This window comes from Ammospiza caudacuta, chromosome 6 (genome assembly GCF_027887145.1).
Source record: "Ammospiza caudacuta isolate bAmmCau1 chromosome 6, bAmmCau1.pri, whole genome shotgun sequence".
Taxonomy (NCBI): domain Eukaryota; kingdom Metazoa; phylum Chordata; class Aves; order Passeriformes; family Passerellidae; genus Ammospiza; species Ammospiza caudacuta.
This window is the reverse complement of record NC_080598.1, coordinates 18,170,895-18,197,400: the sequence shown is the minus strand read 5'-3', so window position 1 is coordinate 18,197,400 and position 26,506 is coordinate 18,170,895. Positions and strand designations below refer to the sequence as shown.

The following is a 26,506-nucleotide window of genomic DNA, read 5'->3' as shown; positions in this document are numbered from 1 at the left end:
GGGAAAAGCAATGGGTAGAACAGTCATGTAAGGGCTGACTCAGTGAACAAATGCTCACTTAGTGGAACAAGCAGAAGAAAGTAATAAGCCAGTAAGGAACTTTCCCAGCTTGCTGGCTGGAATAGCTGGCACCAAGCACTCAGACCTGCAGCATGATGGGCTCTCCAAGTCGGGATCGGGAGCAAACAGACCTCAAGCCTGTTTCTCCTCTCATCAGGAGTAGCAGATTAAAGTCAGCAGAGCTTTTCTAACATACATTCCTATATCTGGATGCCAGATGGGAAATAAGTAACACATTTTTAAGAGTGAGAGTGACTAACCATTGGAACAGACCAGCAGGGGAAGCAGCAAATTCTCAGCCCAAACTGGATATCTGTTTCTGAGCCCAAACTGGATGCCTGCTTTGTGCAGGCTGTGTTTTAGGGAGACACACAAAGCTCATTGTGAGAACAGCAGTCTAAGGTCCGTGATTAGAGAACACACTATTCAATCTGAATTGTATTAATCTGCAGCAGCCCAGAGTATATAAGAGGAGAACTGGGCCCTGCATTGTTTCCCAAGCGGGTGCATGGACCGAGCTTCTGGTGTACTCACAATGCATGATTCAAAGTTCATTTTTTCATAACTCATCTACTGGTATAATCATATAATTTGATATTCATATAACTCATCTAAACTAGTCAGAATAGAAGTGAACTATCCTCCTGTTTTTTGGATGAGAACCTTTACTCTGTGTTGTGATTTCGGATAAACAGGAGAAAGCTTAATTTAAAGGCAAAATCAGCGCCCCCAACTCTTCTGTTCTACTATTGCATTTCTGCTGGTTATTCCCACTTAAGACTCCAGACAAATTTCAGGTGATGGACAAAAGCTGTTGAGGTAGAATTTGCCTCTCTCTGCAATAAGGTACAATTTTGAAAGTTCAAAATATATAATAACAATATCCAAGATCCATTTGATATTTGATATTTGAGCACATCAGCTCTTTCAGAAGGCAAAGCCTTTGAGGTAGTTAAAAACCATTTCATATCAAAAAGACATATAATTCTCTCCAAACAACTAATACAGTTTGAAAATGTTTGTCTATGTGTCCTCACATGTATTTATCTTTAATGAATTTTGGTACAAAAATATCCAACAAAGATGGGACCATGCTTCTGTAATTGGCTGGAAGAACTGATTCAGGAAACTTCATCAGCTGAGTTTTGTAAAAAGTTCTGCTTTTGATAAATGAGCTAAATTGTGCCTACACTTTCATTTCCTTTTAGCAACAATGAACATGCCACCAGCCATAACATTTTGCACTGGTTCAATTAATCCTGACTGTCTGGTGCATGGAAGTAGTGAGATATAATATCTCTAAACTGTGACATTTTATTCTTGGTGTTTGATCATTATTCATTCGGTATTCATGGCAAGGCATCTCATCTTGATTAAAGCAGTGGATATTCCTGTGGATTTCCCTTTTCTTCAATTAAAACTGCATTATAATTCACAACTGGCTTAACAAATGGAAATAATGCTTCCTTTTTCAACCACATAATCTATTCATTACAAAAGTATGTAACAGTCTCATTGTCTGCTCATTAGGAAGTTGCATGAAAAGAATAGACAGAACTCTGTTTCTTGAAATAAAAGAGATTAAAAGCTTATTTTCTTCTGTCATTTAAATATATAGACAGATGTGAATATTTGTGAATTTCCCATTCATACGTGCCCATCTCTATCTCCAAGCACCCCTGCACATAGAAAAAGAAGTTCAGAAAGGAATAATCCAGAGCAGTCCCAAGACACCTTCCTGAGCTGCATGCAGGAGAACACAGCACTTTGTGTCTGTCCACCCACAAGCTCCGTTTCCTGTCACCGTGACACTCTTCCCCTCATGTGAAACAACTGAAGCCATTTGGGAGCTCAGCTGCCTTCCACCTTCAGAGTTCAGCATAAAAGACAACTTCTTTACTGCTCCCAGGCAGAGAAGCCTGAATCCCCAAAGGTCTGACTGCACTAGAGCAGGCCAAAATGTTTCTCTCTGCCCCCATGGGACCCAGCCTGTCAGTACTGATGTTCAGAAAAAGCTGCCACCTTCCAAAACCACAGCTTTGAGTCCCAAGTGCTTTTTTTTTCAAATTTTGGGATCAGATAAAGATCCACATAATTGATGTCATTCAAGGATTAAATCATGTGCCATGGTCAATGTGGTGAATGAGCCTACTTTTGGTCCTTGTTTTACATAGTGCTGCAGAAAGTGCACTCTTCTGTTCTCAGAATTTCTACTCCTGCCTGCACATTTGCAGTCTCTTGGGTCATTGCCCCTTTTCTTGAACAGAGTGTTTTTTCCTGCTTTAAATAATAAACTAAACTAAGTACTTCCTCAAAGTACTCTTCTAGTTTTACCATCTCCTTTCTTTACATCAAACAGGATTTTAAAAATTTGTTCCACACCCACTTTTGACACACTGTTGCACTGTACCAAAGTTAAAAGGTACATTTTCTGGGGTAGGCAGATACTCATTCTCTTTTCAGTTATTGGTGTGCTTTGTAAAGCACAAACAACAGACAGCTATTTCAGCAGAGCCCAGATTAAGCTGTGTTTTCCTGGAAAAATATATTACCAAGCAGTAACAAACACAGCTGCTTGGTTTTTGTTTTGGGTCAGGTGGTACGAGATCTGAAATTAATTCAATCTCCGAGATTCAAATCCTGAATGAACATAAATAATATGAAAATCTACCACTTGGGAAATTATAGTATATGTTCATTTTTCACTGCCTCTCTTTTAGGAACAAATTCTACTTGCTGTTAAACCAATGTAAATTCACAGCAATAGCACTGGTGGTGATTTTGCACTGAAGTATAGCCTTGTATATCAAATTAGGGGATGGGCCTCCATCCAAAGGTGAAAGGCATTGTATGAGAAATGCTGATTACTTATTAACAGTGGAGTGCTGCAGGATCACTACCAGCTGAGCTAATATGTATTTTCAAATTCTTGAGGATCACTTGCTAACAAAGCTTTAAAATATATTTCAAGATACAAGTTAAAAATCGAAGTTCTGAAGAAAGCATGTGTTGGTTTTTAGTGTTTCTCCCTACTACCCTGAGAAATTTCTGTAAAATCCAATAGAAGAACATTGTCCTGCTCTGCATCTCCCCTAGGTACAAGATTATGGGCTAGCCAGATGTGTGATCCCTTGGACAGACCTCTGGCCCAAGGATCCCAGCAGCCAGATCCTACTGCCCCCTGACATGACCTGCCCCTCTCCCAACCTCACTCTCTGATCTCTCCATCCTGCTTCCTGGGCCTGACTTAAACTTCAAGCCAGGAAAATACCCCTCTTTGGGGCAGTCTTGAGAATAAATCTCATGAGGGACCGAGTGAAGCCTGTGTCAGAGCACTTGGCTGGGGCTGGTGAGTGTACACTTTTGGGGCACGGTCTGTTTGGCCAGGGCTGGCCCCCAGGAGCCATGGCCAAGCTCTGCTATGCTGGCAGAGCTCCTTGCAGATACCTGTCATACAAGGCTCCTGTCACACCTTTGGCTCCTTATCTGAAATTGACACCTAAGTTATTCTCTGTGAGGATTTAAGGGGGTCTTGTTCCTTCTGTACTATTTTTTTTTCCCTTTTGGAACTGTCCTTACCATTCTGTAGACAAGTTCCCAGCCCCAAAAGAGCAGTGCATAACTGCTGTGGGTGTTATGTGAACGGAAATTATGTGGTTTGGATTTTTATGAGAGAATTCTACAAGGAGGCAAAATGCTGCGAATAAGCTTCATAAATCGTTTTAAACAAAGCTCAGGAAATTCCATCATTATTTAGCTCTCAATATCTAAAAAAGAAGACCACACTGTTGTGAGACTCCTGTTAAGTAAGTATATTTGCTTAAGATGTAATTGAAAAAGTACTGTGTGACAACTGTTTACATTTTCCATTTTGTATCTCCTGTCCAGGCAGCACAGCTCACTGCTGGCAGCTTTTAATTTGCACTCTGCAGTATTTCATCATCCGAAAACCAGTCCCTCTGGGCCTACAGAATAAATGGCTGGAGGGAGATAGGTACGAACCAAAACGTCTGGGGAAGGCTGGAGCGAAAGGCTGCTGACATCTATGGAGCTGCGGAGTTACTGCAGTTTCCTTTGCCCTCCCCTTTCCTCAGGCGTTCCGGATGGGAAACAAGCCTTTACTCGGCGTGGGATTCCACACTTATAACACCAGCCTGCTTATCTGTTGTTCTGTACAGCCTCACACCTTTATTTAAATCGCTACAGAATCCTACATAAGCAGATTACGGTTCTTTAAGGAATGCTTTTTACAGATGGACAGCCAGGCAGCAAAGGCCCTGGTTTGTTCAGTCCAAGTCAATGATGAGTACTGGGTAGGGAGGAGATACAGTCTCTACTATAAAATACCAGTTTTAGTGACCAACTTTAAGGAAAGAAAATTAATTTTAGCAACCAGAGACGTAGTTTCAGGACAGCAGCAGATGTCTTGTTACATCAACCTTTGACATCCAAAGACAGGCTGAAATGAGATTTGAAAACAAAACCAACAACATTTAGAGCACAAGAGTAAGGTTTAGGCATTTCTGTCAATTTTCTTTACTGATGTGCCACTAGGCTTAGAGGTAGGATAGTGGATGAGCTGGTTTTGAGCTGTTTTGTGAGCATATGCAGTTATAAAATTCTCTCTTGTGTAATTGGTTTTATTTGAGGAGAATAGTTGTCTGCAGTCAAAACTTTTTACTTGCATTTCTCCCAGGTAAATTTTATACTGTTCAATAAAAGCTCAGCTGTCTTCATAAAATGATATATTTTACTTATTTGGTGTACAAAAGCAAAATCAGCGCATCCCACATTAATTTCAAGGAATTAGAAATAATTTACCTACTTAGAAATAATTACCTACTTACACCTACTTTTACTTCTGTATTTCTTGTTAAGCTGCCCCAAGAGGGCTTGGGCTCCAGTACATCTATTTAGTGAGAAATGGCCTCAGTCTGGATCTGATACAAGAGAAAAAATATTATCATCCTGTTTTCTTACCAGAAGGAACTGAGGGACATGGTAATTTGCTCATACACTCCAAAGGTCTGTGTCAGAGATGGAATTTTAATTTGGATCTCTTGAGTCTCTTGCAGTGTCATTTCTGGTGGCTCAGTGAAAACAGACTTGAATTTCTGTCACATTTCTGAAGGCAGAGGGCCTCACACAGGCTTCCTTCAGCTTCCATACATGACTGCAATGCCTCTGAGGGTTGCTGAGTGACAGGAGACTCCTTCTTTCCCTGCTGGCAAGATAAGTGTGTTTATTATTTTTTTTCAACCTGCATTTTGGAAGGTTACTTATGCAGGCTTAGAAGTTCACATGTGACTCTTCTGTGTCAGGACTCAAGAGTCATGGTCCCTGCTGCTGAATATTTGCACTGCTCTTTTGATCCACAGCTTTGAAGAGAGATCTACCAGAGAAGAAGGGGAACGGCCACAGCTGTCTCTTCTAGAAGTATTTATTTATGCTTCTAAAACCAGATGGGAAAGGTGCCCATCCTGTGCTCTAGGCACTCCTGATAATTGTTTAAAAGCACAGAAGGACAAAACCAGTAGACCTACCCTTGCTTAGAGCCTACATCAAAACCAAGAGAGTAATATGAAAGAGAATATCCAGGCCTCTGGGGTGAAAAAAAACCCCATGCATTAAGAAGCAGCCATATTTCTAAACAGCCTAGAATTTTCCAACTCCTCCAATCACAACAGATTGGGGAATTCTGCAAAAATGTGTGGTGGTCAAGCAGTCTGACCATAACAGAGCAGGTCCCAAGAACATCCAGGTTTATCTATGCAAATAAAAAAAATGAACACTAGACTGAAGAGCTTCTCAAAATTTCTGATCTGGATGTAATTTGCTCATTGTTGGTCGCACATATCAATAACTCCATATAAAAATCCCCATTGGCTCTCTCTTGCTCATGCTCATCAAAGTACCAGGGATAAAACACAGCAACTTCACAATCTCTGCTCTGATCCAGTACAACAGCATTCAAACACAGGAATCAACCACACACTTTAATGTCACTGGGGAAAAAACAACAACAACAAAAACAAATAACCAAACCAACAAAAAAATATTGACCAATTCCTTTCCTGCTCTCCCTCTCCTTCTGAGTATTTCCTAATCATTCAGTGCCATTCACTGAAAGCTGTTGTTTTCTCCCAGGAGGTGACAGCTGCCTTGAGAGAGCATTCCTGAAGTACCCTAAGTGGCTTTCAGAGCCAGAAGTGACATTTAGATAAATTCGAACAAACCAGGAGGTTTAGACCACCCCACTGGAGGGGCAGCTGAGAGCTCAGAGTGCCTCAGAACACAGAATTACAGCCCACTCAGACAGGAAGTAAGAATTGAGAACCAATTTTTAAATATCCCAGTGAAATCCCAGCCATTCCTGCTGCAATTCTTTGCTTTCCTGCAAAGTTGAAGTGGCAGCCCAAAGCTAACCTTGTGCTGCAAGAAAATATGTTTGTTTTTTTTTTTTTTTTTTAAATCATGTCCTTGTTCATGGTTTCCTTAGATGTTTTTTAGTTTTCTGGAAGGTCCAGGCTGGTTTCTGTAGTTCTGGTATCTCTAAGCAAGCTTTCTGAAAAGTCTCTGCATTTGACATGTTGGAAAGTATTTGGACAGCATGAAGTTTCACTAAATTTACTCTTATTAGACCTGTTTAAACATCTCTAAACTGATGACCAAATGCCACTTGGGATGGGGGCAGTCTGCTAAAGCCATTGACTTTGCTTTTGAAAGGCATTTTCCAGATAAAAATATAGTCTATCTTCAGTCATCATGAGCCACTTGGCCCATGACAGAATCCCAGGAATCTGAAATTCTGTGTTAACTACTTTTTCCTCACAAGGCACCACCATTTCATCCCACCCACATTTCCAAACTCATGTTAGCAGTGTTCTTGTATATCTTGCATTCTCCTATTGGTCCTGTTGGATTTCTCACTGACACCATTGTCATGAATGTGGAAGATGAAGGGATTGCTTGTCTCCTGATGCCCACGGCCCTGGCCTTTGCTCCTTCTCACCAATAAAACTTCATGTTTTTGAGCCAAACTGGAATGGTTCTGAGCCACATCAATGTTAATTTGTGCCTGTGAACTTCAGTACCACTGCCTTGTGCTTTTTCAGCTCAATCCCAGCTGAATTCTCCTGTTAATTCTGAATGGACACAAGGCAGGGCAACCAACAGTGTGCCCTGGGACTCACCCGGCCTTAGGCAATTTAGGGAGACCCAATGGGTTGGCATGACAATCACTAGTTACTCAGGTGACACAGAGACAAGTCAAAACCAGACTTTTTGACAGAGACAAGTCAAAAGAGAGAAGTCAAAAGCAGAGACAAGTCAAACTGAATTCAAACAAAAAATCAAAAGTTCAGGAAACATAATACAGCCAATTCACTTTAGGATTACAGAAATATCTTAGGCCTCCAATTCCTAATCAGTACTCATTGTAACTTTTCAACCCACAGAAAAGAAAGCACATCAATATTACCATGTGTGCTGCTTTTGCATTAATTGATTTGCGGCAAAGATGGAAAAACTTGGCCCAATTCCTGATAAATACAAATTTTCAAATACCAGATTTTCACATGAGACAAAATGTTTATATTTGTTTTCTTTAACTGCAGAGTGGGAAAGAATCCTAGGCATAAGCACATGAACCTCCAGATTACTTCTGCTTCTCGATGGAGGGGTGGAGGCACAAAGTGACTGAGCTCTGACTGATCCAAGGACACAAAAACCCAGTAAATCATCCAAATTACTCTCAGGAGCCAGGAATTTTGACTCTTTGTCCACTGCTGCAATGACTAAATAATGATGCCAGCCATGATAAAACCATATAAGAGGAGAAGGTGGGCATTAGAACACCAGCAATTAGCAACAGCTAGGCTAATCATATGTAGTCTGTGTAATCCAAACACTTAGAAAAATACTTTCTCCAGCCCACAGAGGAAAATTGTATCACTCCATACTCCTACAATGCATTGTACTACATTTCTTGTTAAAGCAGCATCAGCAGTTTGGGTAACACTCTTTACTAACATATTCTTAAGTTGGAAATAGGAAATGAATAACAACACAAGCAACAGCATCTCCTCTGTTACTTTTGTGTGTGTTTGTGATATCTTAGTGAGGTGTATAACTGCTCTGAATCAGCAGGAGAGACACCAGGTCACTTCAGTCCTGGTGACATTAAATTGGAACCAAAGGTCACCCTTTTATTTCTCTCCTGCTCTCAGGGGCATTGCATCAATAAATGCAATGACAAGAGTTCCATGCTGTGAAAGAGTTAATGTCCACAGAATTGACATTCAACCAAAAGAGTTAATGTCCACAGAATTGACATTCAACCGAAGAGATTAAAATACTGTAAATTTAACAAGCAAAATTAATCTCAGATAGAATTTGGAATAGGGGTCTATTCATGCCTCAATGCTGCTTTAGGCAAGTCTCTCACCATCACATTGCAAAGGAAACTGGAAGGGTTGGTACTTCGGCAAATGAACAGGAACTTATTCTTAACTTTTTGTTTCCTAATTGTTGAACTGTTCCAATAGCTATTTGCATTCAAACAGCTCTAGGCATTCACATGAAGAACACAAAAATCGAAAAATCAAAAATCAAACTTGAGGCCTTTGAAGACTTAGTCAATTCTGGATATACATAGACTAACTTGCATCAGTTTCAAAAGGAATTGCCCTGGCTTATGCCATGGACAATTTCCATTGTTAAGAGGTACAGTGCTGGCATGAATCCCTCCCTTTTCTCCTACAGTTCCAAGCCATCAGGTGTGCATTAACAAGCCAGGTAAAATCAAAACCATTCTCAACAGCCCACCTTCAATTAAGCAAGCTCCATTTCCTTGGCAAAGCAGCACTTTGCAATAGGCCATAATGACCAGGGCTCATTGTTCCAAGCCATAATGACCAGGGCTCATTGTTCCAAGCTTTATTCTGGTGATGTTATTTTATAGAGGAAATAGATGAAAAGATGAACTGTAACTCCCTCACTCCTTCCTCAGTGGGATGGGAGAGAGAATCAGAATGGTAAGAGTGGGAAAACTCATGGGTTGAGATAAAGACAGTTTTATAGGTAAAGCAAAACAGATTCTCCCTTTCCAAGGGCAGGCAAGTGTTCAGCCATGCCCAGCACAGCCAGGCCCCATCACACGTAACTGTGACTGGGGAAGGCAAACACCATCACTCCACACATCTCTCCCATTCCTTTTCCTTGCCCAGCTTTATAACTGAGCCTAATGGCTCATGGTGAGGAATGTCCCCCTGGGCAGCTGGGGGGGTCAGCTGTCCTGGCTGTGTCCCTCCCAACTTCCTGTGCTCTCCCAGCCTCCCCCCTGATGGGGTTGAGAGGCAGAAAAGGCCTTGGCTCTGTGCAAGCCCTGCTCAGCAACAATGAAAACATCCCTGTATTACCAGCACTGTTTCCAGCACAAATCTGAAACACAGCCCCACACCAATGACTGTGAAGCAAATTAACTCTATCCCAGCCAGAACCAGAACAACCAGTAATTCTCAGAGCTTGGAGCTTAGAGCAGGTGCACTTGCTTTCTTTAATAATACTTCTTGCCTCCTCCTACTCAGGCCTGTGACAGTCTGCCCCTGCTTCATTTTAAGAAGATAAAGCTACAGAGTATGGATAAAGATGCAGGGTAAGGATACAGATGTTATATCACTATATGTAGTGATACAACAGTTGGCCACAGGTAAATAATTTCTTTTTTATCTTAAGATGAACCTCTCTCCAGCTGAAGTTTGGATGACCTTTCAGTTTCTCTTGCTCTCTTGCTGAATTCCAAGCTCAAGTGCCATATGGATCCCATGTCAGCTACTCCTACTGTGAGTGTCACACACACCAACTGGTGTGCTTTCCCAAGCACTGGATAATGAGAATGGCTTGTTTCTTATGTGGTTAGCACAAAAAGTTGAAATTCTTTTTTTTTTTTTTTTTTTTTTTGCAGTATATAAACTTTAACACTGTTCGTATGTTGCATGTAGAGAGGTAATAAATTGCATGGCAGACAGTGCCAATAGCAATAAGGCTCTCCTTACTTAGTTTTTTTCATTGTCATTGTTCATTATTGATACTTTTCCAGCTGGGAAAACTTGATTCATAAGCTCCCATATGTCACAGCTTGGAGTAACTTCTGAGCAGTGCCTGGTGAACTGGCTTTGTCACAACAGACACAAAGAAAGGGTGCTGCTGCTGGCAGTTCAGTAGAGCTAAGTGACAACGAGACTGGGAACAAATACCAACTAGAAGAATTCAAAGAAAAAGCTTGACAACAACTTCAGGTGCCAGACAAAGCAGTCTTGCAGACCATATGCCAACTTCTGATGACTACATATAATATGTAGGTCCTTGGTTTCTTAAACAAGTTATTTTCAGCCAAGGGATATAGATCTTGTCTTTATGTTACCTACCAGGATGTATAAATTTAAAATTTTAGCTGGTTATATGCCCTGAAACCTGATTAGACCACAGATAAATGTTGTCTTTTACCAATACACTAAAGGCATTTTTAAGACATCAAGATACTATTAAAACATGAAGAGTTATTTTCTATGGTGGTGATCTCACAGAAATTCAATCCTGAAGTTATCTCTGCTCAGGGTATTGATCATAAGGCCCTAATCAATTTGATTTCCCTGGCTGAGTATTTTAGCCTGCCATCCCTCAGGGTCCCCATTATTCATATACATCTTTACATCTCTATGTACAACCATAATTGCTGCGATACACTGGCAATGAATGAACTTCAGTAGCAAAGGACATTTATCACAGACACATGAAAAACTTAGGAAGCATCCCAGAAATTATCACTTCATGAACGAATCAGCTGAATTCCCACATTTTTAAATATTTCTGACCTTGGTAAGACTATTTCAAGTCAGAAGGTACTTTCTATGGAACATTTTTCTATGGACCAAATGTACTTGTTTGTGGTCTTGGATAATTTTGGACATAAATTTTCTCAATTCTGCATCAAGAGGACTATTAAATTAGAGAGATGAACAGGTAAAAATCTTTAGCTATTCCCAGCTATAGACGCTCCAGCTATCTCAAGTATCTGTCAGTGCTGCTTAGCAGCAAGGCATGCTGTGAAAGGCTTGTTTACTAATATTTGCAAGACTACAACAGATGTACAAAATGAGCTAGGCTACAGTGAACATTAAGAAAGGGCAGCTGATTGTTTAATCTAGAGAGAGGGAATTTGCTAGAAACACCACTAGCTGTTTGCTGGCATGGAAATTTTTATAGTCAAGAGGAATATTCTCTACAGCATCACCCCTTCCTTCAGATTTATGCTTTTTTCCCCCAAAATCTCTGAAGGTGGAGTACAGGTTTTTGTGTATAGGAAGGTCTGGCTGGTGATTGCTGTTGGTTTTACCAAAACTTTTGTCATTTGACTATTTGTATGTAAAATATGCAACAGCAAGAAGGAAAAAATTATGCAGAGACAATGTTTTGAATGCTAGATATGCACAGGAGGGATCCTGCAGAGAGATTAAATCAATCCAGGGATAAGTGGGGTACTTTAATGCTCCAGGAAGCTCGACATGTATTAAAGGGAAACATTTTAGAATTGACTGTGTATATCTCACTGGTTTCTTCATGGTTAGGTTTACACAGCAGCCATTAGTTCTTCTTCTTGTTGGCTAATACAACAAATTTTATGGCTGTGAGTACATAGCTATATAAAAATATGTATGTGAGATGCTATACTTAATTCAGATTGCATCTACAATCCAGCTCCTGTAGTTTCATGCTTCTATAAGAGTCTCACTTGCTTTGTTAGGACTCTGTTCAATTGGTATGGAAAACAACAACCCTGGCCTCAAAAATTTACTTTCCAATTTGGAAAAAGATACTTTAATCAGTGATAACAAGTCTCAGGGAAAGAGGAAAAACAATATAGGTGATAAGAGCAGGCAATTATGAAGTTAACAGAATGATTTTGATTTTAGAATTTCCCCATCAAATCTTAATACCTAATATTTTGTTAATATTTTTAATAACCATTTCAAAATCAGCCTTGGCCAAATGAACTGAACTGAACTCAACTCAAAAGAACAGCCCTGAACTCTCAAGAGTGCCAAAAAGTGATTTTGAAATTTTAAATGCACTTCATTTGTGGATTCTGTTTCAAACTACCTCCCAGGACCCAACACCAACAGTGCATAGAACACCCAGTGATTTCTGTGAACAGTCTTAAGTTGAGCAGCAACCTATTACCAAAGGTCCCACAAACACCACCAGCTGCTTTTGGAAGTATGTGCACTGTCTATTTTAGTTCCTCTTTTTAGATTCATGCATACAATGATCTAAAGCTCTTTCACTTCTCACTATCAGGCCATTTTCACAATCATACATTCTCAGTGTCAGAGCTCTTGCTCTCTCCTGCAGCAAAGGTCTCTCATGCTGTAGCCTCAGAGGTCTGTAGGCCTGATTCCCTGAAAACATCCTGCCATCAGTACACTTTTTGTCCTCAAACAAGGAATAGCAAGCTGCCATTCCGATTTCCTCTGAGCCATATGCTTCAGCATCTTGAGAGCATCCAAGCCAAGACTTCCTTTGCTTAGCTGGAACCTCTGAAATGAGAAAACCTCACAGTCTCAATCTTATACTTCTGGATTTTTTTTATTTATGATTTTTGTGCAAATTGATGTTTATAACTCAAGCACAAATTAAGGTCCCAAAATTTTGAATCTGATGTTGTTAACCTTCTGCAGTGTGCATTTATCAAAATAGCTGCTGGTGACAAAGCTGAGAGGGGAAAACCCAGGACATGCACCATATGGTGACAGGGACAGCAACAGAGACAGTAAGAAATAGTAATTGCTAAATAAAACAATCCTTCCCAGTTTCAAAATGGCTTTTCCAGGAAGTATTAATAACTCCTGGTTGATTCTTCCTTGTGACTACTTGGTTCTGAATAAACACATATCTTTCTCAACTTTGGGAAAAGTTTTTTTTCCTCCTTCTGCCTTTTTTAACATTTGAAATATAAGTAGTATTATAGTAACCATGGTATCCTGATGACATAATGGTTACCATGAGAACAAAGCTGAAATAGTGTCATCAGAGCCCCTTCTCTCTGCTGTGTGTTGAGTTTTATATTTAATAGAGATGGCCAAACTGCTGCCACCCAGCCTGGCCAATTCTTTCTGGCTTCATGGTTTCAAAGCTCATAAAAGCAGAGCTGCCCTGTGCTTCTGCCTTGGTACAGTTAGTTTTGCTTCAGGGCAGCTGTGCCACCAGCTTACAAGATGGGTCTGCATAGCAGCAGGTGAGAGGATAACAGTTGTAACAGATTCCCTCAGGACAGTGGCATTTGTCATGTACCTTGGGCATCCCCCAGTGCCCCTGGCAGTGAGTAAAACGATGGTTCTTCATCTCCACTTGCCAGAAAAACCAGATTTTAAATATTTTTTACTTAACTGTGCTGGAAGATTTCTCTGCTAGCCTATGTAGGGTCTCTCCATGCATGGTTGCCTGTGGTCCAGTCCTGCAATTACCTCTGCCCAGAGAGTGCTCTGCACCCACAAAGGAATCCACTGGCCACTGCCAAAATGCTGTACCCAGAACACAGCTACAGCTTCAGACAAACAAAAGTTATTCCCAGCTAGTTTCCTTAGAGAAGATCCTCTCTTTTACTGCAAGAACCACTGGACATGACTCACTGCATATTGTTTGTTCATTTTGCTATATATATTTCCCAAATGCTATTTTAAGTTGCATTTCTCCCTTATGCTCCTGCATGAAAACAACCCTCCAGTTTTAATTTCATATTTAACCAAAACAAATGTGGTGTGGCTGTGTTCACTTCAGTAAAGCTATCTGGATTTGTATTCTGCATACAGATATAAGAAAGCTGGTCCGAGGGAAAGACATGGAAGGTACTACAAAGCAAAGGGGCCAATGAAGCAGGCAGCATTTCATACAAAGCTCCCTGCATTCTGCCTGTGCTTCCACACCAACCCAATTCACTGCCTGCAGATGGTTCACATGCATTTTCTTCCTCCTCTAACCAGAATCCACCGCACAGATTCTTCCTGAAGATTCTGGCCATAACCTTTTCTGGCTGAACAGGCCCAGCTCCCTCATCCATTCCTCATAGGAGAGATGCTCCAGACCCTCAACCATCTTTGCACTCCTCCACTGGACTCACACCAGGAGCTCCATGTCTCTCTTGTACTGGGGAGCCCAGAGCTCAGCACATATCCTAGGGGAGCCTTCACCAGGCTGAGCAGAGGAACAGGATCACCTTCCTGACCTGCTGGCAATGCTTCTCCTAATGCCCCCCAGGATAGCATTGGCCTTCTTGGCCACAGGGGCACACTGATGGCTCATGGACAGCTTGCTGACCAAGCAGGACTCCCAGGTACTCCTCTGCAGAGCTGCTTCCCAGCTGATCAGCCAAGGTCAGATGGGTCTCATGTCCAGCAGGTCAAACAGGGAATACAACCCAAAGTAATTTAGAAACCAAATGGATCAGATTTTTCAATGACTTTCTTGACCATGAAATCAAATGGACATAGACTATTAACAAGGACACGAATATAGGAGTGCATCGACTTCAAATGTTACAAATTCCCAGTTATTCCCACATTAACCCTTACCAGGATCCTTAACAGCTGCCTCATACACAGTATAGTGCAAATACTTCACTCTAAGCAAGGTCAGGACTTTACACAAAATTCAGCAATGGCCTCTGTTCTACAGCTGTATCAGTGGGTGCTCTGAAAAGATTTACACCTTCTGAGCACTGCCTCAAACCTGCCTCATAAGGTGTGCTTCACCCAAAGTTCAGCCCTGATCCCAGCTGTAACCCTGAGTCAGCAACCTCTGCCTGGCCAGCAGGGAGCTCCTGCCAGCGTCAACACTGAATTCCCTGGCATGGCTGGCAGCACACCCAGCTTGCTGGTCACTGAGTCTCCACCCTCTGCCCCGTGTTTGATGTTGGCCTCACCACAATCTCGCATTTAAACCCTTTCTAATTGTGTTTGGGTGACAAAACACCAGAGCAAACCCAGGTTGCCACCAGCCTAACTCAAGTTCATCATGCCCTCATAGCTCATCCATGTACCCAATCCCAAATTATGGCCCCTTTTTTCTGACACAATTTTAACAGCAAGTAGGTGGTTGATTCTACCATGTCCTCTGCAGAGTACAGGGTACCAAAATTTTGTTATTCAAAATCAGTTCAGGCAGATTTTGGATGTTTTTCAGCAAAAAAATTGCAGAGAACCACAAGTGGTTTTAATGTCAGACCTCCTGCACTTTGGTGCACTCAAGAAGAAAAATGATTTCTCAGAATAAAGCACAGAAACCCTGCTGCTTCTCAGTTCTATGTTGCTGCCAGCCCCAAAACTCTGCAAAGGTACTGTGCACCCCATGGTAGTGAGCTGGTACAGTAGCTTGAAGCATTTGGGAATAAGAACTGATTCCATGGTCCACTGCAGTCTTTCTGAGCCCTCAGAGGAGGTTCCATCACAAGATTATTCCAGGTTTTCATAACACTGACTTTTGGAAGAGGATACTGACCTAGTGCAGTAGTTTAGTTTTCCCTTACATCAAACTGACTCACCCTGCTCTGATACCAGCTCACAATTCTCTCTTAATTGGGAAAATCACTAGGATAGTACTCACTGCCAGAATTCTGGGTCATAAAGTCATTCTCTGACTCACAAGAAGGTTTACAACAGCTGTGGCAGTGATATGTACTGCAGGTGAGTCATGTTGAACTGTCATAGACAGGTAGAAGAATTATAAAAGAAAGGCCTTATGAAATCAGGCCTCACTGCTAAAATTGCCAAAGCTGGCCTGTCATTTCTTCTAAGTGCAGCTAACAAACAATTTGCAAGTTCCTATGTGAAGCTATTTTGAGAATGAGAAGTTAATTTAATACAACAATCTATTCTGAGGGTGAAAACCAAATGCACCTGTGTAAACAATACTCTTTGTCCCATGAGGACCCGCAAAGGAAAAATGTAAACATATCTAGAAAGAGAAAATTTGATAGGCATATACAATAGCCCTCACTGACCAATGAACTGAGCTTCACTGTATTGCTGACCAATTAGGTTTAACACAGTGCCTGCTGATATTTCCTACAAATATGAGCTCTGTTAATAAAGAATTGGCTTTCTGCATGAAGAAAATGGATTCTCGGCTGATTTATTCCAACATGTGGTGACCCCGAAGACTCAATCAATGCGAATTTAACATGAAGAAAAGAAACTACGGAAATACACTTTTACCATCTCACACAACTCCAGCTAGAGGTGTCTACAGACACAGCATCTCCAAAGTGTCTGGTTTGTAGTTTTTAAGACAGGCTGTACTAGGACGAGTCAGAACTAAGTCACTGAAAGTCTTGCTGGAAATTCTCCTTGTTTGCTTCCCCATGCTGCTGCTTGGTTTGTGAAATTTCATTTTCCAGCTGCACAATTGTTACAGGGCTTGCAAGGGTAGCAGGGTGAAGAGAGAGGCAAGAATCTTGACCTCATGTTCAGAAGGCTGGATTTATTATTTTATGATATATATGTTACATTATGACTACACCAATAGGAATAGAGAAAAAAGTTCTCAGAAGCTTGCTATGCTAAGAATAGAAAAGGAATGAATAAACAAAGGAGCTCTCTCTGATTCTGTCCCAGAGAGAGCTTGGCCCCTGATTAGCCCTTAATCGTACACATCCAACATGGGCCAATCACAGGTGCACCTGTTGCATTTCACAGCAGCAGATAACCATTGTTTACATTCCTTTTCTGGGGCCTCAGCTTCCCAGAAGGAAAAATCCCAAGGAAAGGATTTTTATGAAAAGATGTCGGTGACACACAATAGTTCGTTCAATCTCATGATTTTTACTGACAAGAGAGACCCATGCGGATTCCATTTCTCGCAGCTTAGCCCCAGCTGTGAGCTGGATGTTCTTCCTCTGCCAGTTCAGGTCTTGAATGTTTTTCCTCAATTTCTGAAGCTCTTCCTGGGCATGTTCTATCATATGAACTAGGCGTTCCTTGTACAACATCCAGGCGTTGTAGCCATGCTGGGACATGAGCTTCAGGTTCTCGATGCGCACGGTGCTCCAGCTGTGCCATGGAATTGTTCACACGCTCCTGATACGCCATGATGTCGTTCATCTGCCTGGAGGATGGGGCAGGCAGCTCGTACCTCTTCATACTGAGTAGTTCCAGGGGCTGCCAGGTGTTCAAACTTGTTCTGCATGAGCTCGGTCTCGAAGGCACTGTAGTCATGCACGGGCAGGCAGCTGAGGTAGTTCTTGGTTGGTTGGTACTGCAGTGTCTCCCCCTCCACCAGCCCCACAGCCACCTCCTGTACACCCCGTCCCTCACAGCCCTGGTTAAGCAGGGCAGCACATCCACCACATCCCTGGCCACCAGCCCCTGGCCCAACACCTTGGCCGCGGCTGCGCGCACTCATGTCTCGCCCAGCGGGACCGCACGCGGCTCCGCTCCCCCGTGCGCCTGCGGCTCTCTTCTTCTCCCAAGATTATTTGCAGCAATTAATTTTAAGTACTTAACTAAGTCCTATAGCATTGAATTTTATCTGCAGCAGTTCTTTAAAATTTATAAATAATTTGCTCTCACAAAAAAGAATTTTACTGCTGAAGCGAAGTCAGAATACAACCTGACACCCTGTGGGTCAGGGTGTTGGTAGCAGTCCAAATAAATGGTGGCTGCAGTTTTCCTGGAGTGACAAATATGGTTCTGTTGAAGCAGTGATCCTGTAGAAAGGTGAAGTTTTTCTCTGAAGGTCCAGTGGTGGCATAGAAGAGTCTATGGGAATCCAGTGAATAAAAGCTCCCTGGTGTTCCAAATCTCAGGAATGCTTGGCTCCTACCCCTGGGCAGAGCATCTCTCAATGGGATGATGTAATTTTATCAGCCATGCAGTGAGACTCAATGGCCCATGAACAGCAGATATCTCCTGGAAGGAGGATGGGTTGTCCAGATAAAGAACACTGCCCCACCTGGTTTTAACAGGCAGTGATAGAAAATGTCCTTCTGGTTACATCTTGTATTGCTAGCTAAGACAGTTAATGTAAGATATATAGCTGTTTTCTTTTAAGAGATGACTCTGACTAAAACAGCTGTGATGAAACACTGATAAACACCTGTTTGTAGGTAAAGAAGATACAGCATGTTCACCCTTGATTTTGTCAAAGATTTTATTGCTCCTTACAATCTCTGCTGTTTTATGTTCCATAGATAACACAGAAGAGTCAGTTATGATTCCACATTATGCCTGTTACTGATTGTAAGCTGGTTTAGAGTTTTCCTTTGTTTCATTTTGCTGTCATAGGTACATGGCTGTTCAGAAAGGTGTTATCTCAATTTCCTAAGATGGTAACCACTAATACATTGATTATATTATATGAATTTACTGAGTTTATAATAGGCATTATCCATAAGATGTTATTACTGTATTTATAGCTGGCTTCTGATATGCTTTAATATCTCTCTGTGTCATTACCTAAAAGACGTGCACTTTCAGGAACCTTCATTTTTGTTCTCTAGCTGTTTATGCATCTATTAGACCAAATAGGTAAAGGATTGCATTGCCTTATAATGATACATTCATTGTTCTACAACAAAAGATTTGATAATGCTTTATTGTCCACTCAGTTTTCAGGTACACAAAATTTAAAAAATTAAGTTCCTTAGACACTTCTCTCCACTGAAATCAAAAGCAGCTTTTTTTAAAATTCAGAGGCTAAAATTTTAGCTGATATAAATTTTCTGGCAGGCATTAAATTTGTGGAGGCATACTAGTTTAAAACAGCTCAGAATGTGATTTTAGATTAATGGGACAAACCCCCATGTTTATTGATTATGTAACTGCAAATGCAGATATGTCTCAAGTGCAGCATGCAATGTATGTAGCAGCATATAATGAAATTTTCAATGCATATTCAGAAGTAGAAAATGTTCTTTTCAATTTAAATTTATGATATTTAAATAAATAAATACTTTTGCATGTTCAAATAAAGAATTCCAGTGAATAAAGTTAAGAAAATACATAAAATGTAAGTTAAAGGAATTACTGATTTTTAGTGAATGGATAGAGAGGTAATCACTTACTTTGTAGGCCACCAATTGAGCATTTAATCCTTTGTGCAGTAAGGCTACTAAAACTAACACCACAAACCAAACTTTAAAATAGTCATGCCAAAGCACTGGCACAGCCTCTGGTCTCCAGCCAGAGGTTGAGATGTGTGTGCTCAACAAGTCACAAGCATTTTTGGAACAACTGATCTGAGGGGAAAAAGGATTACAAGGGCTACACCCCAGTACCAACTAATCACTAGGAAAACCAAATGGGCTTTAGAAGTACTGTGAGATTGTTTCCTCCTTCCTATTACTTCTAGACAATAATACTAGTTCACGTATTAGGTGCTGGGTTTTTATGAGTACAAAATGAATTGCCTTCTGTGGAGCAAAGTGGGTTTATAGATGAGGAACTAACCAGTTGTTGAGGCATCTCTAAGGCTACAGTCGTGTCTCTGGCTCGAGAAGGCATCAGCCTTCCACCTCCTGCCCTGTGGGAGCAAACCCAGCAGAGGCATCTCAGTGTCTTCAAGCGGCCTTCGAGCCCCCTCTGAGCAGAGATGCCGGGAGTGCCGCGGGCAGTCAGCGGCCGTCAGCTCCCCTCAGGAGCCCACAGCGGGGCCGGGGGGGGACTGCCCTCACAGCGGGGCCGGGGGGAGGCTGCCCTCACAGCGGGGCCGGGGGGGGACTGCCCTCACAGCGGGGCCGGGGGGGGACTGCCCTCACAGCGGGGCCGGGGGGAGGCTGCCCTCACAGCGGGGCCGGGGGGAGGCTGCCCTCACAGCGGGGCCGGGGGGAGGCTGCCCTCACAGCGGGGCCGGGGGGGGACTGCCGCACACCGGGACCGGCCGGCCGAGCCCGCCGCCCCCGGGCATCACTGCGGCAGCGGCCCCGGCGCTCCGGGGGCCGGGCCGGCTGCTCCCGCTCGCTGCCTGGTTGTTTCATTCATGCTTTCTCCCTCGCCATCTCCCTCTCCGACTGAGGGGAAACGGGAGCGCGCGTGGGCGGCCGCTGGAAGGCTCCCTGTCAGTCAAGCGGCCGAGCTGAAAAGAAGGCGAGCGAGGGAGAAGGAGGCAGAACAGCTTTCCCGGGGGAGGGGGCGCCTGTTGTCGGCTGCCAGCCTCGCAGCCCTTCCCGGGGGCACCTGCAGAGACGGGCTGGGGGGAAGGTGGGAGCGGTGTTGCACCACAGACCTGCCTGCCGGGGTGGGAAGTGGCTCTTTCCTGCCGTTCGTCACCTGTCCCCCCCCCCCCCCCCCCCCCCCCCCCCTCCAGACACACGCACTCAGCGGCGACGGGGCGGGGGGCGGCGGCCGCCCTGTCTGGCGAGCGCCAGGCCCAGGGTCCGTACCCCCGGGCCTGAGGGGGCTGCCCGTACGTGTCTGCGGAGCAGCGGAGGGGACGAGTCCGGGGGTGTCAGCAGTGGGGGTACGTGGGGCAGCGTATCCCCTCAGCTCTCCGCAGGACCGGGGAACTTCCCCAGGCTGAGGGGGGCTCCGTGGTGCCGGCCCCAGCCGCAGCGCGAGGAGGCTTTCGAGGGGAGGCTCGGGGCAAGTCGCACGCTTTCGGGCGGGGGGCGGCCCCGCAGCGGCTGAGGTGGGCTGGCGCTCGGTACCGGCAGGGGAGGGGAGCGGGCGGCTGACGACGGCGGGAGCGGGTCTCGGCGGGGGAGAGCCCGCTGTCCCCACCGTGCCGCAGCGCTGCCTTTGTGCTCCCTCCGCACCTGAGCGCCGGGCTAGGAGGGACGGCGCAGGTGGAGGCGGGCACGGCAGCAGCTGCGGCGCATCCCCGGAGCCGGGGCGGGGAGGTAAGGCGAGGCTGTGCCGTGCTGCGGCGGCGGCTCCCGGGGCTGCGGGGGGCGGCTGCACGTCGGAGGCTGTGCCTCAGGCCGGCGGCGGGCAGGGCACGTCCCTTGCCTGGCTTTTCCTGCAGCCGTTTCCCGCTTCGTCCTGCTGCACGCAGAGAGATGCAACAGCGGCAGCCCGGTCCCCTGGGGAAGGACGGGGCTCGGAGGTGGGCGAGCGGCATCAGCGTTGCCGGTGCGCGGTGAGGCTGCCGGGCGCGGGGCTGCGGCCGGGGGCAGCGGCCGGCGGTGCCCGCGCAGCCCCGCGGAGCGCTGAGGCGGCCCGGCCCGGCTCCTCCGGGGCCGCTCGCAGCCCCGGGCCGTCCGCTCCGCTCCGCGCCCGCAGGGCCCGGGCGTAAGGCTGGGCTTTTCCCCCGCCACACAACGCCGAGACACGCGGAGCAGATGCCGGTGCTTGGGCAGGGCTGGGGGGTTTGGGGGAGGCTGCTTTCGAACCGGCACAGCCGGCAGTTAACTAGCGGCTGCAGTTAAAATTTTAGCAGCAGCAGCAGCAACAGCTTTGCGATGCTTTCCGGGAATGCTGCTGCCTGGGAGCTGATGTTCCAGGCGGCCCGCGGTACGGGCCATCTCTCTCCTAGATGGCAGTGCTGAGAGCAGGATAGCTGCCGGTGTAGGCAATGAAGTGCTGGGAGCCTGGAGTCCTGTGCAGCTGGATTTTGGGAGAGTTATGGGTGGAACGGAATAGCATTCACGTGTGCCCTGTGAGCTAATTTGCAATCATGACAATTTTTTCCTTCAAACTTTACATACGGCTGTCTTGTTATGCAATTGCGTTTTGGTCAGGCTGGGATTGTTATATTATGTGAGAGGAAAAATGAATGTAGTGGGTTAAGCCTTTTATATTGCAGTGTTATTTACAAAGTTGTCGAGGTTCGGATCCAGTTCAGCTGGCTGCCACCTGATTGGCAACGATTTACAGCTGGTGGCCAGGTTCTGTGTTTGTGTTAGAGCAATAAATCACGGATTCAGAAGAAATGAGGCTGCATTACCCTGTCCTTTTTTTGTTTACTTCCAACATGTTGCATATACTGAGGAAGCATTTGATTGCAATGCTTCGTTAGTCAGTTTGAGATGATAACTTCCTTGTTGTATAAATTGTGCAGTTAATCAGGTTCATATCTCAGACAGACCCAGAGCTCATGTTGATTTCAGCACAAGTTGTGTGGTGCATGACAAGGGTACTGAATTTTACTGTTTGGGATAGCTGAAGCAAATTTTCTCACTGCTTGCTCTACTTCCAGTTTGTTCCTTTGGAGGAGCAGAATGTAGTGATTTTGCCGATGCTCTCATTGATATATTTGAGTTCATGTTGTACATTTGAGGCCCAGGATAGTTCAGGGGCTCAATGTGTGCCCATTGACAGAGAAAATGTAACCAGTTGACTTGAATTGGATGAAATAGACATGCGAATTCTTACTCTACATTTGCATGTAATGAGTCCAAACGTTCTCAGTAGGCATGTGCAGAAAGGTAAGCACATCACATCTGGTTGTTTTATTCCTTTTGTTACAATTGAACAGGCATTATTCTCTATGGGATTGTGTCGTTGGTTTGTTAGGTTTTTTACTTCTTATTTAGCAGTATTATGGTTTAAAGGCTTTAAAATGTTTGTCACTCCACTGCAGAAAGAGTTGCCAACTGGATGTCATGCATGTAAAACTAGAACAAGAGCCTTAAAAAGCAAAACCATCAATTTAGTAACAATTTAGTGTGATAAATGGCAGAATGCACAAAAAGAATGCAAATCTGAGCAATTACAGCATGCATCTTTTGGTATTAATATTGATTAAGTACAAAGCACAAAAGGGAAATAAACACATACAGCTTTTAAGTGCCTAAACTGGTTTGAAATGTAAGAGCTGTTTTCTGTTATATATTTTTTCTGTTACATGGTTTATGCTTTAAAAACAAGCATGGGGTGGGGGAAAGATCAGAGAAGAGCAGTTTTTACAAGCATTTCTTTTGTTTTCTGGATCTCAGAATTCCATTGTGTAGCAGGATGCTTTCCAGTATCTGCTTTCTCAGTATCTGGAAAGGCAGATGTTGCTGCAGCAGGAGCAATTATACTGATTTGCAGCACAGTTTAAAAAAAACCCAGTTCTTTCTGCCTCTGTCTAAAAAGGTCAGCCATGGTTTGGGCTTCTCAACAGAAGAGATGAGACAGGGAAGTTAAGTTTGTTCAACAAAGGGAGTGAAGTAATGTACAATTAAGAAATTTCTATTTCAGGAGTGAGTAAATTTCCCTAACCAACTGCACTGAAGAATTTTGCTTGCTTGGTTTTCCCTCACAATTGCCCATAAGCCAAGCCTTTGTGGAAGGCAGGGAGTTTGGTTGGGTTTGGTTGGCTGATCACTCTCTTCTGTGGAATGTTGAGTCCAAAGGCAGAAGAGGCAGTGGAGACTTGAGGCGTGTAGGCTTTTGTAGAAGAGCTTTTCTGACTTACAGCTTTTCAAAAGGTGCATGACAGAGTCCCATAACTGAGAATTTTGCTCTCACAGTTAAATTTCGGTTCCCTGCTTACCCTGTGTAGGCCACAGGAGCGTGTGACTGATGTGACCCAAGATTCAACCTACGATAGGGCCAGCTTCTTGGTTGGAACTGATGCTTAGAGACTTTATCTTGAGATTTCAGAGATAATGTGCTTCTACTTTAGAGAATATTTGGGACTTCCTTGCAAAGAGAACATGCAAACGAAATGTAAGAACTGGAGGACTGATTTGCACTAAAGCATCTTTAGCAGAATCAGGCCAGCATGTGTGTGCTGTATGTATCCATGCTACCACAGAGAGAGCAAGCTATGATAGTCGAGAAGGGCAAGGGTTTTGAACATCTCTGGAACATCACAGTATTTTTTATTTCATGATGGAGCTCATGTTCTTTTCAGACTCCTCTCCTAATTCTACCCAGAACCAGACTATCCTGTGATTTTGAGCAACTTTAAAGAGTATGGTAATAATTCACATCTCAAAAATCAGATTCAAGCTCCTGTGTTGTAAGAGTCCTGATCCATGACCAGCTAGAATGCCAGTAAGTAGTATGTTACTGGGTTGTGTCTGTTTTACTTAGTCCTTCCTTGTTTAGTGACCTGCTGCATGTAGCCTGACTCCTAACCTCTTTGGGGCAGGAGCAGCCTTTCCCAAGAGCAGGGAACCTCCCTAAGAGTAGAAACTTCCCTAGGGCTTAGATCCTCGTTTGCAGCTCAAGGAGATGGATGTAATAGAAAGTATGTCTGGTAACCCTGGTTTAAGGCCATGAGTAGCTGCCAAAAATATTTACTATTTTTAGGAGTTGGATCTCTAGCATAAAAATTTTATTTCTTGTTTGTTTTCCAATTCAGTATCATATTTAGTTTCATTCTGTGTTTTACTTCTGTGTGTATGGGTAAAACAGCAAGACAGTGTAACTTTGTATTTTTATATCAATTCTGTCCTGTGGACACAACTGCATGTGCTAACAGGAGCTCATTTTTGTTGCCCTTCAGGTATAAGCAACTTGCTTAAGTTACAGGGAGGTTGGGACCTGCCTTGTCTATCATCAGACAAGTAACTTTTGTTATTAAAATGTATAATAAAGCCACTTAGACCATCTTTTAGAAAAGAATTAAATATGCGAGGCCGGGCTCAAACAGCAGTGAGTGCCAGCAAGAGTGAAAACCACATGTAATGTATTTTATGTACATGCATTTGTTTAGGATGATGGCTGTCTTTGTCATTCTGTGTGTGCAAACTTGTTACTTCCAGACGGGCTGGAGTTTCAGGCAGGTTCTGAAAGCTTCAGTGAGAAGTTACCAGTCAGTGCAGTGTGCAGAGTCTGCTCCTTGCTAGTTTTGCCCAGTGCCACACCCACAGCTAACATCACCATCTAAACTGATGTCTGTGTGGATGCACTGCTTCATCAAACTACATAAGCTACGACACAGCTGGTCTTGATTACACTGCTTTTTAAAAATCATTCCAGTGTTGTAGTCTGTGTACAGCTAGAATTTTTCTGCCCCTTGATTATCTACAGATCAGGTTTCATTAGAAGTGCTGATGAGCACCCAGGACTCTGAAGGCAGCAGTTTTGTGCAAGATAAGAATGTTCCTTAAAGAAGCTGATGGGGGATAAAGTTCCTAGCAGACACTGACAGCATAAGGTGTCACTGTAGTCTAGTCTGAAATTGCATGTCTGAAGGACAATTGGATGTCCTTGGCTTTACAAGAAATTTTTGTACTGAAGAAACTTGATAGTGGGTTAGAAACTGCTTTCAGGAGCTGTGTAGATATGTTTGTTTCTGTTCAGTTGCCTTATTACAACTATGGAGCAATTAGGTTTTCTTTCTTTTCCTATAAGTGAGTGTGAATTTGAAGCACTCTACATTAGAGGAAGACATTAAATTTATCCTGATGAACCTGTGATCTGCACCTATCAGTTCTCAATGACTTTCCTTCCAGAGCTGCTTGGAAGTCAAGGAAATGGATGGTGTAAGCTGTATAATATAACTGGTTCCAAAAGAGTCTCTGTTTGGAAGATGTGTGTTCCAAATCTGTTGCTTCATTTGCAGAAGGCTCTTTGAAACCTGCAGTTGACCAAGGTCACGAAGTTCTTGATGTAATTAAATATGCAAAATATCTCATATGAATAATTTCCATACCCTTGCAGAACTTTTTGTTTAATCCCTGAGCCCTTTTGCAGCATAGGCTCCTGTCAATAGGGAATGGATTGAAAGTTGGGCGACCAAGACACCAACACTGCATGTGATGTCCTGAAATACATTCTGCAGTTGTAACCACAATATTAAATACAAACTCAACACAATTCTTGATAGATAAATGATTGAACACTGCTCTGGGGAAAAAACCCCTATCACTAGTTATTTTAGTGGGCAAGTCCAGTGGACTTAGGTTTTTCCATTTCGAAAAGTGGAAGAATTTTATCTCTGCCTAATATTTCCTTTCATCTTCATTATACAGTCCTTGTAAAAAAACAATAAATGCAAAATATGGTTCTATTTGTATTTGTAAGTAGGCAGTTATCAAATGCTATCTCTCATTCCTATGTGACCCCAAGAGATGTGGGAGATGGATTTATTTAATTGGGAAATTGAGGGCTAATCTACATATGGAAATTCACAAAGATTAGCATACCAAGCTTATTTTCCACACACATGTGACCCTTATGCAATCAGACTGTGAACTGGAAATGTTTGAACTGAGTATTTGGAATGGCTATTCTGGTGTGTAGCCCTGTGTAGCCAGACTCTTAGATTTTAATTAGTACTGCAGCAATTGGTGAAATCAAATCTAAACCTAAAGGAGAATAAAACAATGAAAGGAGCCCTCTAACTGTGCAAGTAGAGACATAGCAAGAGCACAAAGATCTTTGAGGTACATGTACTTTGGCAAAGAGACACGTTTTCATCTGTGAACCCAATATGAGAAGTTAAGGTTAAAAATCCTCTTAGATATCCATTCCTTTGTTTGTTCTGTATATGTTGAGTGAACAGAATATTGTCAGTTTGG

The 26,506-nt window shown here is 43.4% G+C and overlaps 2 protein-coding genes across 4 annotated transcripts in view; one reads left to right on the top strand and one right to left on the bottom strand.

Annotated features, from left to right (window-relative positions):
* Positions 1 to 16,432: 16,432 nt before the first annotated feature.
* Positions 16,433 to 20,086, bottom strand: LOC131559318 (pre-mRNA-splicing factor SPF27-like). Its single transcript, XM_058807646.1, is given in 6 exon segments — positions 16,433 to 16,529; positions 16,908 to 17,153; positions 17,155 to 17,274; positions 17,276 to 17,441; positions 17,444 to 17,500; positions 19,924 to 20,086. Coding segments are annotated over 6 exon segments (849 nt in total).
* A 557-nt stretch (positions 20,087 to 20,643) lies between these two features.
* Positions 20,644 to 26,506, top strand: part of PTPN5 (protein tyrosine phosphatase non-receptor type 5) — a 77,605-nt gene continuing 71,742 nt past the window's right edge. Inside the window, exon 1 of one of the 3 annotated variants that reach the window (XM_058806713.1) lies at positions 20,644 to 20,736. The gene's annotated coding sequence lies outside the window, so the exon portion shown is untranslated. Of the gene's footprint in view, positions 20,737 to 20,879; positions 20,948 to 21,040; positions 21,154 to 26,506 lie in introns of those variants that run through there. The other 2 variants (XM_058806716.1, XM_058806712.1) reach the window with 2 other exon arrangements.